The sequence below is a fragment of the Lolium perenne genome, chromosome 4, assembly GCF_019359855.2.
Source record: "Lolium perenne isolate Kyuss_39 chromosome 4, Kyuss_2.0, whole genome shotgun sequence".
Classification (NCBI taxonomy): domain Eukaryota; kingdom Viridiplantae; phylum Streptophyta; class Magnoliopsida; order Poales; family Poaceae; genus Lolium; species Lolium perenne.
The window spans coordinates 83,240,994-83,259,802 of NC_067247.2; the positions used below are offsets into that span (position 1 = coordinate 83,240,994).

Consider the following 18,809-nt stretch of genomic DNA (forward strand, 5'->3'; position numbering starts at 1 on the left):
TCAGGCTGGTGCCAGCCGGATGGATGTCCAGGGGCTTCCGCTCCTCCGCCCGGTCGGCCGCCCGGTCAAACCGGCCACCGGACCGGACCAACCAGTCCCCAGCCCGGTCAAACAGGCTGCTGGGCCGGACCAACCGGTCACCAGCCCGGTTCAACCGGCTGCTGGGCCGGATCGGCCAGTTTTTCGCTCCTACGCAACATGTAGATTCACAGTCTTCCGCTACGGTTTCATTTTCCGGCGATGTTCTGGGCATAAGGTGTTCTCTTCGGAAGATATCAAGTATTGTTTTCAATGATTACCTTGACATACGGAAGGGAGTACAACGTCACGTGTCTGAACTGAAGTGGTATTTACACCATTGGGCGACTGTTGAAGAGTATGAAGATTGGGAGAAGAACATGGAATTAGGTTTCAATCGTTGTCGCACATACAATAAGAAGTTCAGTGGGTATGATGCATATATTCTCGCTCACCGGCGTGTGGACGAGGAGTTAGACAATTATTGGTGTGATGCGGTTGATAGAGGCGACTTTGTTTGTACTTGGACGGACTTCAGGACTTTTCTTCGTGCTGGTTTATGGTTACCGTTGGAGGAACGTAAGCAGCCATCCAGAGTTGTACATGCAATAGAGGAAGTGGGCAAGTGCATAGTTCCTATTCAGGAGGTTGTTCCACTACCAACAGTCACTAAGGGCGAGGAGATATTTTCAGAGGAGAGGAAACATGACTCTGATACCAAGAGCACTACTGTGACTGTTGAGGAGAATGTACCATTGAGCGGGCTGAATATGCAACTCAAGAGGGTACAAGATGATGCTTGCAAGACAGTTGACAAGGGTCAGCGGTGGAGTTTGTTTCAGACTCAGTGCTTTATCAAGGACAAGGCTTGCAAGTTGATGATTGATGGTGGTAGCTATACTAATGGCATAAGAAAGGCGATGGTGGCAGCATTGGGGTTGTCTACATGGTGTCTTCCTGAACCTAAACGTCTTGAGTGGTTGAATAGCTGTGGTATGCTGAAGATTACACATAAGGTGCGTGTGCCATTTACAGTTGATGATTATGTTGATGAGATAGAGTGCGATGTGTTGCCATTGGAGGTGTGTGGATTGCTACTTGGGCGTCCTTGGCAGTATGATCGCAATGTGACACATGCTGGGAGAGCAAGTACATATTCTTTTATGCATGGTGACAAACAACGGACTTTGAAGCCTATGGGTGATGATCATATCAAGTCCGATGTGGAGTTAGTGGTGCGTAAGGAGAAGTTGCACAAGCCTAATGTGCAGCAAGAGGTGCATGATGTTCCGAGCATTGATATTGGTGATGTTTCAGCCATGCCTGTAGATGACAAGCTAGTTCTTGTTAGTGACAAGCCGTATGACGCTACACTTGTTGTTGATGTGGATGTTGCAGCATGTGCTACAGTTCCAATTTGTGTTGATGCTAGTATGCAGACTGATGATGTTTGTGCTGATGGTATTTCAGTACATATCACGCATATGCGCGTGGGAGGAGTGGGAGGAGAGCGCGTCAGTGGAGACAGTGGGCAGCGGCACTACCGTGCTAGGAGTACTGCAATCCAGTTTTCCGCGACACCGCGGATGCATTGAGGCAAGGATGGACGTGTGAGACATTTATGTGGCCCAGGCATTACACATCTTGTGCAGGGTCATGTTCAGCGACACAGTGGTCCATCAAAACCTCGCAAGAAGAAGGTATTGGCACCGAAGTCCAAGCTCATGTGGAGAAGAAAGGAGGTGCCAAGTGCTGTATCAAGTCATGCAGGCCGCGAGGGAGGATGTGGTGTGGAAGGCAAGCAAGACTTGAGGACGGCGAGTACGTGTCATGTTCATATCACGTCACCTTTTTCCAGAAGACCCTCACGCGTTGGGGACAACGCTTCTTGAAGAAGGGGAGAGATGATATGGATATCCAGGCATGGTACACTAGGACATCCATTGATACGAGGATTAAGTCTAAGGTTGTACCATTATTATATCGTAGTGTTATTATTAGGGAATAATGTAGCCAGGTCATGTGGTGCGCCATCTAGGGTTTTAAGTTGTGTCTGTTTGACTTGGGCCTGTCTGAGTCAAACTAGGGTTAGGCCCATAGTGGGGCGCCCCAGCCCAACAGGGGCTGGCCGGCCACCTTACCCCTCATATAAGGTGGAGGGACGGCTAGGGTTTAGATAGAACAAGTTTAGACTAAAGATTAGGGTTTACCCCATTGCGTGTGTTCACGTGTATCATCCCTCCGGGGGTACGGCGCTGCCGTTTATCTATTATATCCGCTGCGAAGGTTCTTGTGTTCATCAAGGATTATCTAGCTCAAGGTTTGAGGCGTATTGTTCAACGATCTGTTGCTTGCTGGATTCGTTCCCTCTTCTCCAGGCTGCGTTCATCGCGTTGTTGGGAGGATTTACTACCCCAGGTTCTCGCTGTGAAAGATCGGGCAACACTCTAGGAGGATCTGCATGCTGGGATTCCCCCTTATCAGAGTCTCCCTTAATTTATCCCCCTCTCCCATATGACAAAGTGCCGCCACGGTAATGTCACTTCTCGCCATACACTTTATCATACTCCAAAGGGTAGTTCCCTCTTTATTCCCTAAGGCAAATATTACATGGTGACTTCACATAATATCAAGAGAGAGAACTAACACACATTCATATATTAAAACCATAGTTCATCTTTGATTCATCTCATATTCATGCTAGGGTTTCTCCATCTCCCCAAGAACGAGAGGAACTACTCACACATGGAAACAATCAAGAACATCATCATAATCTTCTGGATGGAATGAAAGTATTGGTATGAATTTGAATACAAATATACAATAGCAATCGAGATCACAACTATGGTTGAAGGAGAATGGGATCGGTGATGGTGATGGAGATGTAGCGGTTGATGATGAAGGAGATGTTGCCTTGTCCTCCAATGATCCGTGTAGCAGCCTGGATGATGTCTTCTCCCAAGTTCCTCCTCTAGATCTATCCCAGAGGTGGTGTTTCAGTGTTTCTGGCGGTTGTGTATCTCGGATCTCCCTCTCATCTGCGCGAGATGAAAGTATTTGATGAGGCGGTGCTCCTGATGCTGCGTATGAGCGGATGGTACCGGCGGGGTCCCCCCATGCCGATGTCTGCTAAACGCTCTGATGTCAGTCTCGCATAACCCTTTGGCACATGCGCGTGGTTAAGTGCTTAGATGATTTTTATCACGTCAAGATACCATAAAATGTAGTTTTATTGATATATTATCATTGCCTTACTATTTTAGATCCTGCGTAAACAAGCATAAAAGGTGCACAGAGGCCCAGTAAAATACAAAAATCATATTGCTACACAAGGATATCTATATGAAATAATGGGGTAAAAACACTCAAAAAATGCACTCATCAACTTCCCCAAGCTCTAATCTTTCTCGTCCCCAAGCAAGATGGAAGCTTAATGGACACAGTCATCTTGTTCATGAAGCGTGAGTCGTTAAAATAAATAAGGCATTTTTAAGAATGATAATTGCAACATGTGATGTAGAACTAACAAATGAACTCCATCATACTATTCTCGTATTCAAATGACTTAAAGGTCTCCTCACCTTTTATATTTGATAGCTTACATGAAGATTATTTTCTTCACATATCATAAGATCATAAAGCTTAACTTTCTATTTGAGAGCAATTCTTTTCACCTCATTTGTATTCCTCCTGTAAATAACTTGATAGCACTGAACTTTTCACAATTATTATTTCATTTTCCTTCTCTAATAACTTTTGATTCTCATATAGTCAAACCAATGATCATAATATGATTTATAGATAACTCTCTTCTTATAGTCTATCAAAGCTTATTGGTGTTGAAGACCCTAACATCATTACCATGATGCAAGTACAATAACACTCATCCTAATTCATACATCTAACACAATAATCATGATTCAACCATACTTCAAATATAATAACAACTCATAGTTCATTGGATAAGAATCCTTCACTCTCCAAAGGAGTAAATCAAGCACTAATGCTAGATCTAGCACATGATCACAGTTCTAAGATACAAAGATTAATGGTTTGAGGTTCGTTACAATCACCAGACGAGCGAGTGGATGCAAAAGATAACTCGAGGAAGAGGAAGAACATTTCTTGTCACCACCGACCTACTCGTTAATGAAGAAGCTCCCAACAAGATGGAGTTCAAAGGGTCAAACGGTGAGAGCGACATGGGTAAACAAGAAATTGTTTCGACGTTCACCATCGCCGTGGTAGCACGAGCTAGTGTGCCACGTTTTCCTCTATGCATGTGTCAAGATTGCCTCTGAAGAAACGTCTGATTCGGCCGTTCTTAAGGGATTTGACTGCGTGGCATAGCAAAACCGCACGTAACCAGGTGTGATATTTTGATTTGAGAAAAATGCATGTACCCCTCCCCCCCGTCTCAAAATAGATGTCGCAAAGTTGTCTAAATTTGGATATATCTAGACACTATTTAGTATGTACATACATCTAAATTTACACAATTTTTTGACATCTATTGTGAGACAGAGGGAGTATTTATATTTTTTGAACATGATATGGCTGCTCCCGTTGTAATAGCATGGTGGGCCTTTAGGTGGGCCTCGAGCCTAGGAGACGAATGATAAGACTAGTCATAGTGGGAAGTAACATAGAGTAGTAACATGCACATGTTACTACTCTATGCTACTACCTTCATATGTAGTAGTGGTTAGTAACATCAAAGTAGTACTATCATAGATGGCTTCATTAATTAGTTTGTAGACTCATTGTATCTTGAGAAATGTGATGTTACGGTAACTAGCTATGTTACTCTATCATCCTCTCTCCTCATTAACTCACTGCCACATAAGTAAATTTGATGAGGACACTTAGTTACTAGTGAAGTTACTCCCACTATGATAGTCTAAAAACTTTTGAAGGTTTTTGGGTGCAGCACGGACACCGAGGACATGTTAATTTTGTTGTCCTAGAGCTTCATCAATTTGTATCTTTACACAGGGGATGACACGTCCTGCGGCCGGTCAAATAGAAAAGGGCTACCGCATTTCATCGTATTGGGATTATCACTGCCAAATGGAGGCGTACGTAGCAGCAAATGGAGGCCACGTCCTGTTCCGTTTCAAATAAACATCTTGGTCCGGCCAGATCCGGTTTAAAATGGACTTGACTACGCAAGCAAAACGGGGCAAGAAGGTGGTGTTTGGTTGGGAGCGGATGAGACGCTCCTGGATGGATGTTCTGGTTTTGGATGGGATAATACAAGTTGAATGTATGGTCCAAACATGTGGTTGGAAGATGGAATTGTATGATATGAGACGCATTATTCTTACCTCGATCAAGTTATTTACACGATGGTTCACGAACAAATGTTTAAATAAAAAAATTAAAGTACTAATGTAGTTTCAGTCGTTTTCAGTGAGAGCACATTCAGGTAACTGCTCCATATACAATAAATCATGTTTCTTGCATGCATCTCACGATGCAAAGGCAGGAGAAGGTCACTCTCCCAGTATATCTGATACTAGAAAAATGAGCAATTCCTGTTCGAAAAGGTATAATAGATCCAAATGAGCATACCTACCATGACGAAAGACAGAGAAATAACGACTCGAGGAAGAAATGAAGTACTCACTCCGTCCCATAGAATATGTCGAGAGTTTGTCTAAATTCGAACATATCTAGACAGTATTTAGCGTCTAAATACATTTAAATTTAGACAAATTTTTGACATGTTCCATACGACGTATGGAGTATGACCGCTAGCGAAAGGCCGCGAGAACTGATCTATGACCAGTTGATTGGAGTAATTTTCACGTATGGCTAGGTCCAACATCTTGACCAACTTATTCCTTTAAATAAATATATGCAGAGAAAGATCAGGTTAGTCAGGATGAAAAAGTTACACTCCCTCAACCGAACACCTGGATTGTTAGACTCTAGCTCCTGCATCAAACAATTCTTTCCTTTTCTTTTAGAATGGATCAAACATTTTCTAAGCCAGTTGATAAAAAAACACTATAAAGATTTTTAAGAAGTGTCTCAACATGTCACAGTTTGTGTGTAAAGATATAATGGGATATGGTAAAGAACTTCCATCAAGACTATCGAAAGCTACATAAGATGCCTTGAACTGAGTCCAACGATTCCATTCCACAAAGGTTCAGTTATGTTACGTCTGTGGTGATCGATCTAACTATGTCTTGCATTGCATGGATCGACTGCTTCAGTTTATTATGTTGAACCTAAAGTTTGTTCTTCGGTAAATTGTCTTCAGGTATGCATTGTCCATACACCAGGATGGGACTCTAGCTCCCGGATCAAACAATTCCTAAACAAGCTGACGAAGCGATTACTCTTGAAGTCATTTGCTCAAGTTCCGTGATACTTCAGGCCATAAGGTAGGAGTGCCGACCACTTTATCAGCATTCTGCCAGTTATACTTGTTCACATTATTGCTGCCGTTCACTTATCATCAAGCAGGCTTGTAGGCAAAAGACACCATAAAGATTAAGATAATTGTTTCTCACCATGTAACAGCTTATATGTAAAGACAAGGTAATATGATAAAGAACTTCATCAAGATTATCGAAAGCTACGTAAGATGCCTTGAACAGAGTCAAATGATTCCATCCCACAAAGGTTCAGTTATATGTGTGGTGATCGCGCTCTCACTATGTCTTGCATGAATCTACTACCTAGTTTATTTATGTTAAACTTAAAGCCTGTTCTTTGGTAATCATATATGCATTAATCATTTTATAATATTGTTCACAACTATCACCCACGACGTGCAATTTGCTAACATAGTTCAAGTTTCAAAACATGATAGCATAACACACCATCGACAACAGGTTCAGACAAGAACTAGCTAGGACTCCTCAATTCAATTTCGGGCAAGGAGAAAGTTCATACAACCCCAGGAAGAGCAAATCTTAAAAAATCTTAGTAGCTAGTTATCAGTCTAAATGACATTTCCACTTTACAATGTTGTGATGCCAGAATCATATGTTTCTCAGCATACAGCACGGGGTAATTTCCATTGTACAACAGTCTTCAGCAAAGCCTATGAACTTCACACCAAACACATAGCCATGAATCTACACTATCTGGTTCCAACTTAGTTGGTGACAAAATGGTACCTCGAATCCACGTAGCTCTCGACATCCCAAAGGAATGATCCGAAAGTAACAGCCTCTAAGATCAGCCTTCTCAATCCTGAGAAGCTTATCCTGACATGCTCATCCTTGGAAGAATCGACTGTTCCTTCTGGAGTAATCACAATCTCCGGCTTCCCAAATAGTGCCTCCGTGTGCTTCTCGATGATGCCAAATGCCACCTTTGACCGGATTGTCGCGTAAGTTTGCAATGTGTCTGGGTCAAATGACATGACATACGACTTAAGACGGCAAGGCTTGACAGACTGGCCAAGCCCTTGCGCGCTGAGCTCGTCAGAGGAGGTCCAGGACTCCTCCACCTCTGGGTGAGAAGTGTAAGTCTGAGCCGAGGGCCGTGAGTCGGTCGTCATAACTTGATTGAGCGCATCGTCCTCTGATCCCCAAGGGAGGTTCTTCATGGACTTCTCGAGCTGAAACCTCTGATCGACCCTCTTGAGGAAATACCCATACATCACTGATGCAGCGTAGACTTGGCCAACCCTGAGCTTACTTATGGCTGCAACGGTGGCATCAGCCTGCCGCTGCCCCAATATGAGATTCAAGTGGTTCTCGATCATTTCATATGCCTCCTGTGAGTGCAAGCGCTCAAGCTTCCCTTCCACATGTTCTCCCCACTGATCAACTCTACCAGAAGTATCGATGGTGTGAGAGAGAGCTGGGACCAAAGAGACGCCAGCTTCAACAAACTTCTGAACAACCAACGCGTACAGTATCTCCTCTGTCGTCCTTCTCCGTTCCTTCTCCTTAACCTCAGCAATTCGCCTATTAATAAAAAGAGAGAAATTAGCCAATATTTCTACAATTTATAGGGGATTATCAGAATTGATTGAAGACTGAAATTCCAGTGAGCAGCGATTCACAAATTGTACTTGTATCTACTCCAACTCAAACCATGAATACTCTTATCATTTTTATAGCAAATTATGACTCGCAAAACAATTCTAAAATGAACGCGACTGCTCTATCCCAATCAAACAGGCTAGAAAAATATCACTTTTCCCCCTTCCCTACAGGAAACACAATCAGCACACCCAATAAAATGGTACAGTAAACAATTCAGAACATCTCTATCTGTCATGTAAATTTCTGTATTTCTAACCATGTCGGCAAGGACCCATAGAGAGAAAGATTATTATCTGTGCTTGCAGGCAGCATGCGAGCTGGTCTTGCTAGCTTGATGATACTTCCACAATTGCCAATCGGCCATGCCCTCTACTCGTGCACGGTATAATTCGAAACAAAATTATTTACCCAAATCCCATCTTTTTACAGCCGGATGGACGTATCGGAAACAACGAGAGAAACGGAGTGACCGTTCCGGACACCAATTTACCTGTACAGGACGATGTCGCCACCTGGCGGCGGTGCCGGCTTGTCGCCGCCGCCCTCCTTGCCGGCAGCGTCGTGGACGGTCTGGAGCTGCTCGAGCTGCTGCTCGGCGGCGGCGGGGAGCAGGTGCGGGTGCGTGACGAGAATCTGGGAGAGGAACTGGCCTATCGGGGACTCCATCTGCAGCGGCGCGATGGGGGAGGACGACGGCAGAGACTCCGACGGCGACGAAGATGCCCTGATGACACTGCTTCGCCTTCTGGATGTCAGTTGCTGCCGTCCGAGACCCTGAGGATAGCATCGTAAACAAGGAAGCACATCAGCATACAGGACGCGCCAACCAAATCCATTTCTTTGCTCGAAACATTTTTATACAGCAAGAAACGGATAAGAACACTGAAAAGGGGATAAGACCCGCCCAAATTTTGTACTGAAACAAAAGATTCCGCAATGACTCGGAGGTCGTGCTTACCTTGACGGAGCCCAAGGCGAAGCTGCGCCTCCGTTCGAAGGGAAGCGACCTGGCGCCGGCGACCCGCCGCGAGGGCGCTGCGGCGGCGGTGGGCGACCTGAGCGCGGCGGCCGCTGCTGCTGTTGCCTCCATCTCTCTGGTTCAACAAGCGCAAATCTCCTCGGGGTTCCGGTGCGAGCACGAGAGGCTAGGACGGTGGGATTGGGGATCTGTCCGGCGGTGGTTGGAGACGCGAAGGATGGTTGAATGGCTGCTTCGATTCTGAGGTGAGGATGAGAGGTTTGGGAGAGTGGGAGTCCGTATTTATACGCGGCAGCAGGGGTCAGCATCCGCCAGCCAGCCGTGTTCTACTGCTCTCCCGTCCCGTGTCAAACTAACAGAAATGCAAATTTTATACTCCTCCAATTTGACGTGTGACTTGCACCACATTTTTGCTCTATATATATTTTTCTATTTTGCGTCGCATAGCTTTCTCATGTCTTGTCGTGTGAAGCCGGTGTTTCTTCTCTAGAAGGTGTTTTTCTTTTATGTTTTCTTTTAATAAGCGTGAAACGTACGTAAGAGGGTGATGAAAATTACGGCTGCTGTATTTGGTATTTTGGTGGCACGGCAGCTCTTTGGGGTTTGATTGGCTAGAGCCATGGAGGCAACATAATGTTTCGTTAGCTGATCTCATTAGAAAACGCAGCAGTATTTAAACCTACCATATGTTAGTCAATGGCAGGATAAAAAGATAATTGTTTGTATTCGTTCGTCAAGATGATTGATTGCTAGTAGTATCAATTGTTTTATCCTATATATGTGTCTTCCTCTTCGATGAGCAGTACGTATTCAACGAGTCCTCTCTTCGCGGATCTTTCTCTTCTGGTCGTGATGACATTCTTCGGCTACTGTTCGCCATGTGTGTTGAAAGAGTGAGCACGTATAGTGCATGAGCTTTGACTTGTGGGATAGCAAGCATAAATGAGCTTCACTGAGATTTTTTTTGAGAACACGCCAAAGCTTTGCGTGTCGATATAAATAGAAGAAGAACAAATAGAGCGGTTTCGACATCACGAAGGTACAGTAACAACCCGTACGTGGTGAGAAGCTGCGGAGCTTGCCAAAGTTCCGGGTGTGTACAAATTGTTTCATGCACACAATTATTACATTGAGTTTACCATCGTAGCCGGTACCAGTGATGAGATAGCTCTCCCTGAAAAGGAGGTGATCCAGCCGCACATTTCAATACGGCTACTTTGTTACGACGCAACCCGACTTCGGCAGTTGAAGTATTGGGCGTTTTTTTAGGCAGTATGCCCAAGCCTTGGGCATGTGTATCCACAACATAAGAATGAGTGACTTCTTGCGTGCAAATATAGCAACATTATTTGTAGTAATGTGTTGGTATTCTTCGGGAGGAGCGTTTTTGCTCCCGAGCTCAGATGAGCTCGTTTTCTGGGCCACGCAAATCTATCGGGACATGTGCCACTTTTTTAGTTCTACAGGATATACGAAGCAAGTTACGAAGAAAAATACACCTTTGAGTGATCCCACCAGTACAGGTATAACACGAACTCCCCCTCGCCTTCTTCTCTCATTTTCTCGCTTCCGACCGTGAGGCAGCTAACTCGCTGGAAAACACGGCTCTATCTGCCACTGGCGTTGCTATACACAGTGATGCCCGGAGAATTTGGATCTTGTTGTTTATTCCTAGTCTCCGGCCTTGTTCAAAACAAAAGTCTCCGGCGGACGGACGGCTTGCCGGCATCGATCCGGTGTCTCCATTGAATTTGTTGGTTGATGGTGCGCTCCGGCGGTAACGTGGTGCTCGGAATTGTTGACCCGGTTAGAGACGTCGGCGGCGAGGTTGTGTGTGAACAGTATCCCTAATCCATGGCTGAAGCACAAGAAAGCTCGGCTACAGGCTACAGATTTGTCGTCGTGTCCTTCACTTCAGGCAAACTGGTCTCCGTCAACTTCGACTAGTGTGGGCTGTATTTTCCTACTATAGCCACACGCGCGACTGTGCACGTGATCACAGTAGCAGCCGGTATTGATTACGGCTGGCTCAGTCACCGTTAAAAAACAGAGCGACGAAGTGAATACGGAGCTGAATACTCTGACAGATTTGAAGTGTGCTAAACGTGATTGGTCTAGAGTTCGGGAGCATCTAAGCTCGAGATCAGAAACGAATTTCCGGTATTCTTCTAGATTTTTATCAAGATTGAGGTTTTCAAAGATTGGCAACTTCTGTGAGAATTGTGCTTGACCGTACACACACATATATTCCATATATGTTTTCAGGTAGCTGGGTCCATCGATTGACAAGCGCATTCACCATCGCCAAATGTTCAAGCACCATGAAGAATCTCCTCTATTGCTGCTTCTAACATGGCAGATGTCTCATACACGTGCCCGTTGATGAATGGCCAGTGATGTAAGCATCAAATCTGTACAACCACTAACATGGTAGGACAGATTGGTATTGTTGACATTGCACGATTGATTTGATTATTTATTAATTTCATGACAGCTCGGCGTGCATTTGGTGCGGTCGAAATGGGGCGCATTTGAGAGCCGTTGTGCTAATCACTTTTCCTCGAGATTCAGATCGGTGGTACCCCACGTGAAAAGAGAATCTACGGCTGTTACGTCTGTAAAAGCAACAATACTTTTGACAGTGTTAGATGTACTATTTAAACAAACTTGAATGAACTTTGTAAAACCAGACGACATATCGTATGACTACATAGGCATAGTGGCCGGACTACATACCCAAATAATAAAGAACTATATAGATCCCAAATCTCGAATATATTTTAAAATTTCAAATATTAGATTCATTTTTTGAAGAGTTCGTTTCGAGAAAGTTAAATATGTAAACAAAAACATTCACATTTGTTGCGTGAAAGTTATGCTCATTTTTCAATTAGCAGCACATTTGGAGGAGGAATCTTCTGAGATGGATGCTCACATGTACGGGGCCCACAGTTGGACATCCTTATACCATGCAACGAGCAAAAGTTCGACAGAGCACCATTTCAACTTCACGGACGTATTTCCGGCGACAACTAAGATATTGGGGACTCAAGGGCAATCCATCACTGCAAAATTTGCGTACAAGTCGGAAGCAATACAAGAATACCCCTCCACTCATTATTATCCTAATGCTTTCAAGCACAACCCTATAGTCGAGCAACAACAATATGGTTTATCATCGAGCAGTTGTTTCAACTAGATTTTTGACCTACAAAAATTAGAGTAAATATAATTATACTGAACTTTTATACCTTTTTTATATTATTTACCATGTTGTGGTTTCAACATTTACTATTTATATTACTTAAGTAACATTGTTAACCGTACGCTAACATTTCTCAATATTTATCATTATGTTTTTAGCTATATAGTTCTAATGTACATCATTGAAAATATATATGATTTGCACAAATGTTTTTCGCTATTTTGGATATTTACCTTAACAATAAATATAACCACCTTAACTCTTAATAACAAAATGGGACAACGCATACCTCGCTGAATATTTTTTTACACAAATGAATTCTAAAGTGCATATGTATATTATTGGGCATGTGATTGTTCCTCTTTTCTTGATATTATTAAATATACCATTTGAGATTCCATAGCATACACGGTCTAACAAGTATATTTATAAATATATGATTATGTAACCTAATATATAGAAGCTTCTGGAGTACAAATTGAACGACTAGCAACCCCCAAGTTGTGCGTAGCTCCGCCACTGGTGATGGGTGATTGAGCAATCAGAAACACATGGAAAGAAACAACACCTATCACGACTTCAACACTATCTCCAAACTGTACTAGAGAGCTTCCACAACTTGACCGGGTTGGTAACCCTCTTGCAGACAGTGGGGCCAATCTTTGCCAAGCGCTGCAACACCCAAGTGTTTTCGTCTTTCCACAACATCCAAATGACGAGGAGAACCAAGGAGTGAGTGAGAGCTTATCATTCTAGGAAAAAGTTACAGATGAAAGGTAGAGGCTTGATATATGAACACCGAGGGGGAGTGTGTGCATGTGGGGGGAGGGGCGAGGGCTTTCCTTCCTCTTATTACGAGATTAGAGGGGTGGCTTGATTGAGATGTTGTTTCTTTGGTGCTCCACCCTGGCTATGAAGCAGGGCATTGGGTGGAGGAGGTGGAGTCATTGTTTATTGGTAGAGTAGGGAGGCGGCGTCCAGTAAAAGGGTGAGGTCTTTCTATGTGGAGCAACAAGTCAAGAAGGAAGAACTGAATCGTGTGATGAACAAAGAAGGAAGAACGACTGCATGTGAGTCATTTCTTGCTCTAAAAACTTAGTTAAGATGATTTTGGCGGGTTTGACTATGTCCCTCCACCCACGTTCAGGTGGGCCCATTGATGCCTTGACCATATAGTTTCCCAAGGCTACTCCACGAGTGTAGCATTGAATTTCTTGATACTTAACTTACGAGGTCTAGACCTCTTTGATCGGCGGGATTTCCAAAAACGCAAAAATAGGAAAAAATAATTTGCAAATTGCGACGCCACGCCCACTTGAATCATATATGATTTTGCCGGATCAAACCATGGGAGAAACATTTTTTCAAGAGATTTGAGTGTAAACCATATTCCTTATGAAACATACTGCAAATTGAATCACTACAAAACAAATTCCAGCAGGATTCTGCCCCGCAAATCAAAAAGAAAAATCAAAAAACTTTCAAAGCAAAAAGACAGTAAACTTGGAGTAGTTTAATTGTTAGAAGCTCCATGTGCTCCTTAAAGGCATGTGAAAGCCCGTGCACCCGAATAATTCGTTTCTTAAGATACACTCGACACCCGAATCCCAAAAGCATATCGATGCACCATCATGTTCCCAACGACGTTCTCACAAAACTCCTGCCATCCTTTTCAAATACTGTAGTCCTACAGAAATCAGGTTCCACTGTAGAATAACCGTATTCATCGATCTCGTGCCACAACACTAAGCACTGCACTAGCAAAAGTCCAAATCCGAAAAAGAAACTCATGACACACGACGCCAAGACATGCCACGGGGGTCTCCACGGACAAGGACGCCGCCCCGAGACTTGGCAGCTCCACGGCCGGCCATCGCCTCCGGCCCCTCCCACCGGAGGCGAACTCGCCACCGCCGCACGTCTCTCCGTGGCCGTGTGGCGCAGGTGGGAGATCGACCTTCCACGCAACACCCGCCGGAAACTGACAAGAACGATCGATCGACCGACGGGAGCGATCGCCACCACGAAAAAGATACTCCATTCCAGTTGCCTCGTGTGTTCTCTGGACCTGAAACTGGAGGGCAGGAGAGGGAGACGTGGGATATTCTTCGACAGCAGGCTCGATCGGGGGCCAAGTTGCCGGCGCCACGAACAGTTCGAGAGGCGGACGTGCAGTCGTGTAGACACACTCAGAAAGAGGGAAGATGCAGGGCAGGGAGTCAGGGACGTTTCTGTGGACGCCATGGACGCTTGCCGCGTGTGCGTGTTTCCGCCGCTAGAGATGGTGCCGTTCCTGATTAATTTTTTTTATCTGAACCTGCGTTCCTTAATTAGTGTTGTCAGGATGAAAAGGCAAGCCTGTTATTCCTGGCCAGATTTCAAGTGTTCCAGTACTTCTTAGTTTGATATGGATGAATGGTGTTTTGGCTCGTAGGTCCAAATGCACCTATTATGAAAAATACATTTGATCTGGATGAAAATTAAGTAAGATTAACTGAAATAAAGCATGTAGCTGTCAGATAAAAAAGATGAGATAAGATCAGTGGCTTCTGTAATGAGTTCTTTCTTAAGGACAGGAACTAGGGCAGATAAAAGCCAGCCTGTGCCACTTTTTTCCCTTATTGATAAATACAAAAGAAATAACTAAAAGTAGACCGAAGAAACTTTGACGAGGGAAAAGCTAGACCGACAGGAGAACTAAAAGAGGTGGACTGGGTGATAAGTTTAAGAGAAGGGAGAATCAAATTGCTATAAAACTCATTGGATACAGAAACATTCTTACAGTCCTCAAACAGCACAAAGACTGAGGAACATATATGATCTACAGACGAAAATGTAAACATGAAAAACTCCACAAAAGATACCAACGGAACCCTGTTTTATGCATGACAGAAAATGTAGCCTCGTCTCCTGCAAAAGCAAACTAGAAAGAATGGTCCACCAGTTCTCGTCCCGTGACGACGTGAACTCTGGAGAACTAAGCGACGGCGGGCATGTCCTTGAGCCACGCGTCGAGCGGCTTGCCGATGGAGTAGACGATGAAGCCAATCTCTCTGAGCTTCGCAGCATCGACGACGTTGCGCCCATCGAAGACAAAGGCCGGCTTCTGCATGTTGTCGAAGATCTTCTGGTAGTCCAGCTTCTTGAACTCTTCCCACTCGGTGAGGATGCAGACGGCATGGGCATCCTTGGTGGCTTCATACGCATCCCAGACCACGCTCACCTGCTTGAGCGCCGCGGGGCTGGTCGGCTGCAGGTGCATCGGGTGGTCCCAGTCGAACTTGTTCATGGCCAGGTCCCGCTGGATCTGCTCTCCGGTGACCTGGGGGTCATAGATGCTGACCTGGGCCTTGTCGCCCAACAGGCCATTGCACACATCGATGGCTGGGGCCTCCCTGGTGTCGCCAGTGTCCTTCTTGAAGGCGAAACCGAGAACGGCCACCTTCTTGCCAGAGACGGTGTTGAACATGGAGGACACGACACGGTTGACGAACCGGCTCTTCTGGTAGTCATTGATCTTGATGACCTGCTTCCAGTAGTTGGCCACCTCGGGGAGGCCGTTGCACTCGCAGATGTACACCAGGTTCAAGATGTCCTTCTGGAAACAGGACCCACCAAACCCAACGCTGGCGTTCAGGAACTTGGGGCCGATCCTGGAGTCCTTGCCGATGGCGTAGGACACCTCTGACACATCGGCGCCGGTGGCCTCGCAGAGCGCCGACATGGCGTTCACGGAGGAGATCCTCTGGGCCAAGAAGGCGTTGGCGGCGAGCTTGGAGAGCTCAGCAGACCACAGGTTGGTGGTGATGATGTTCTCCTCAGGAACCCAGTGGGCGTACACTGCCTTGAGTGCCTGAATGGCCTTCTGGCCCCCAGGGGTCTCCCGGCCACCGATAAGCACTCTGTCAGGCTTGAACAGGTCATCGATCGCCGTGCCCTCTGCAAGGAACTCCGGGTTGGAGAGGATCTGGTAGTTGATGCCCTTGCTGTTGTGGGTCAAGATCTTCTCAATGGCCTCTGCGGTCTTGACAGGGACAGTGGACTTCTCAACGACGATCTTGTCAGACTTGGAGACATCAGCGATCATACGGGCAGCACTTTCCCAGTAGGTGAGGTCAGCAGCCTTGCCAGCTCCAAGACCACGAGTCTTGGTGGGGGTGTTCACCGAGACGAAGATGATGTCAGCCTCGGCGACGTGCTTCTCGACGTCGGTGCTGAAGAAGAGGTTCTTGCCCCTGCACGCCTTGACAACCTCGTCGAGGCCAGGCTCATAGATCGGGAGCGTGTCGCTGTTCCAAGCATCAATGCGAGGCTTGGAGATGTCAACAACAACCACCTCAATTGCTGGGCACTTGATGGCAATGACAGCCATTGTTGGGCCACCGACATAGCCAGCTCCAATGCAGCAGATCTTCACCATCCTGTCTGCTTATAACCTGCGACAGCAAATAATGGTTTTCAGAGGATTCGAAAACAGGAGAGTGAAAACTTTTACTTTGATCAGACATGGTTAAGCCCATTTGTGAGTCAATAGAAGTGATCAAGATTCAGATCTTGAAAAAGCAATATGTGACAAACAATAATTAAAATGAAAGATACACACAGACCCAGATTCTAAGAAAGCTACCCATATTAATCCTGTAAAAAACCATGAACAGTTATGAATACTCAGATATATGCAAACTTCACAGCATCAGGTAACTTAAAGTGCAAAAGGAAAATGAACCTTGCACATCAGACTACAAGTAAGATAAATGACAGACTACATGTGAGGAGAATGATACACTGAGAAATATCACGACGATCATCTGATCCACCTACCACAGCAGCAGATGGTAAAAAAGAAAATGATGCTAATCTAAATGGGGGAAGTAAACTAAATTCATGTCATTGGTGCATACCGGTCAAGTTACTAATCAAACAAGGGACAATACAAGAAAGAGAGCAGGAATCTCAAGTGAACTCTCAGATCTGAAGACAATCTTCAGTTCAGACAACTTGAGAAAGATCAACTACAGAATGAAACCGTACTCCTCACCTGATCATGTACCAGACTACAGAGCTTAATCAAAAGGTAATGCACTGGATCAGGGAGCCAACACTCACCAGATCTCAAGAACTCGAGGGAGATCTTGACAGGGACACAGCAAGAGAGATGAAACAGAGACGACCCCTTGTATTGTATTCAGAGAGAAGCTGCCTGCCTACAGGTTGTTTGCAGAGGGAAGGCTGCAACTCTCCTTATATACCCCTCTCCACACTACCCACCGTATTGGATCTACCCCTCCCCACTCTCCCCCCTTTGGAAAAACAAAACGTGTCAAGGTTGGTAAGAAATCATGACAGCTGAGCAGGTGTGAGTTGCATCTTACGGCAAAGTGCTCTCATGCCACCCATGAGGCCACCGGACTTCCATTAATCAATCAACCGAAAAAAGGTTCCTGTGAGTCCATGACACACCACCACCCCCTTTACTTTAGCACCGCGGAGTCTAGATGCATAAACAAAAGGGTGATAGGCTGTTATAGCATGGCTCAACAGCATGTGGTCAGATCTGCAAGTTCCACCACCCTACTCTCTTATCTATCACGCATTCTCTAGCTTCCGTAATTCCGTTCAATGTGCATACAAATACAATATAACTAAGGTCAAGGCATAGGGAGTCGAAATACATAATGTACTCTGTAGTGCAGAAGTTACAGAGTTACATTCAGATGCAAGAAATGACAAGCTGTATTCAGTATTCATCTGCCTGCTGGGAGCAGTGCAGACCTTCGAAGTCTAGACACGGCCAAATTCAGCAAAGTGGAGTAGTTGGCCCTGATGTTTGTCCCAAACAGGGGCGGGCCTTATAGGAAATGGTCTGCCTGGATCTGATTGTTCCGGGCAGAATTCACAGCAAAATGTACAACGATCGGAGGAAGGTAGGGTTTCCTTACCAGCAAAAGGACTCGCGTTCGGAGGATCGGAGGAGGAAGAATCCGGGATAACCGAGTTGCCCTGGTCGAAGTAGCGGGCGCGCACCGGTGGGAGGAGGAGATGGAGCCGCCGAGCGGGAGAAGGTGAGGGGTTCGGCGGCAATGGGCGCCGGAAACTGGCGGCGGCGGATCTGGGAATGCAGTTTTTTTCTTGGCCAGCGGCAGTAAGTTTTTGCTGTACGGAACAGATGCAAAATTATACTAATCCCCTCCGTTCTTCAGGAATACCAGGCCACTCTCTCAGTGTTTATAGATAAATAAAATCAATTAATAAATAGCACGATTAATTATAATAAATTTTTATTTCATGCTAATTAAATATTTTTCATATGGTGGCTTATCTCTATGGTTCTATACAATCTTCACATTAACGAGCACCATTGTATCTAATCAATTCTTCTCAGCGAAAGATAGTAGTTTTTTATACTTGAATATTGTATATTTGGTAGTGACCTTAAATTCAGTAAAGGAGGGAGTACCACTACACATTAAACTTTGACTAATAACTTAACATCAAAATATAACTTACAGGACACCACCAAAATATTGTTGAAACATTTTTCAAATAGAAATCAATGATATACTTTTGATGACATATAAATTATATAGTATTT

General features: G+C 44.9%; 2 protein-coding genes across 3 annotated transcripts; both read right to left on the reverse strand.

The window, feature by feature from the left end:
- Positions 1 to 6,947: 6,947 nt before the first annotated feature.
- LOC127293146 (UV-B-induced protein At3g17800, chloroplastic) lies at positions 6,948 to 9,282 on the reverse strand. The gene is made up of 3 exons (XM_051322712.1): positions 8,992 to 9,282; positions 8,524 to 8,807; positions 6,948 to 7,952 (listed from the first exon to the last, which is right to left on the reverse strand). Exons 1-3 carry the CDS (start codon positions 9,121 to 9,123, stop codon positions 7,133 to 7,135), a joined length of 1,236 nt encoding a protein of 411 aa, XP_051178672.1. The 5' UTR covers positions 9,124 to 9,282; the 3' UTR covers positions 6,948 to 7,132.
- A 5,658-nt stretch (positions 9,283 to 14,940) lies between these two features.
- On the reverse strand, positions 14,941 to 18,402 carry LOC127293147 (UDP-glucose 6-dehydrogenase 4). Of its 2 annotated transcripts, none has more exons than XM_051322714.2 (2): positions 18,157 to 18,402; positions 14,941 to 16,653 (listed from the first exon to the last, which is right to left on the reverse strand). In XM_051322714.2, exon 2 carries the CDS (start codon positions 16,635 to 16,637, stop codon positions 15,195 to 15,197), a length of 1,443 nt encoding a protein of 480 aa, XP_051178674.1. In that variant the 5' UTR covers positions 16,638 to 16,653; positions 18,157 to 18,402; the 3' UTR covers positions 14,941 to 15,194. The 2 variants fall into 2 exon arrangements, with proteins under 2 accessions (XP_051178674.1, XP_051178673.1); XM_051322713.2 differs by lacking the exon at positions 18,157 to 18,402 and adding an exon at positions 17,324 to 17,452.
- Between the last annotated feature and the right edge of the window lie 407 nt (positions 18,403 to 18,809).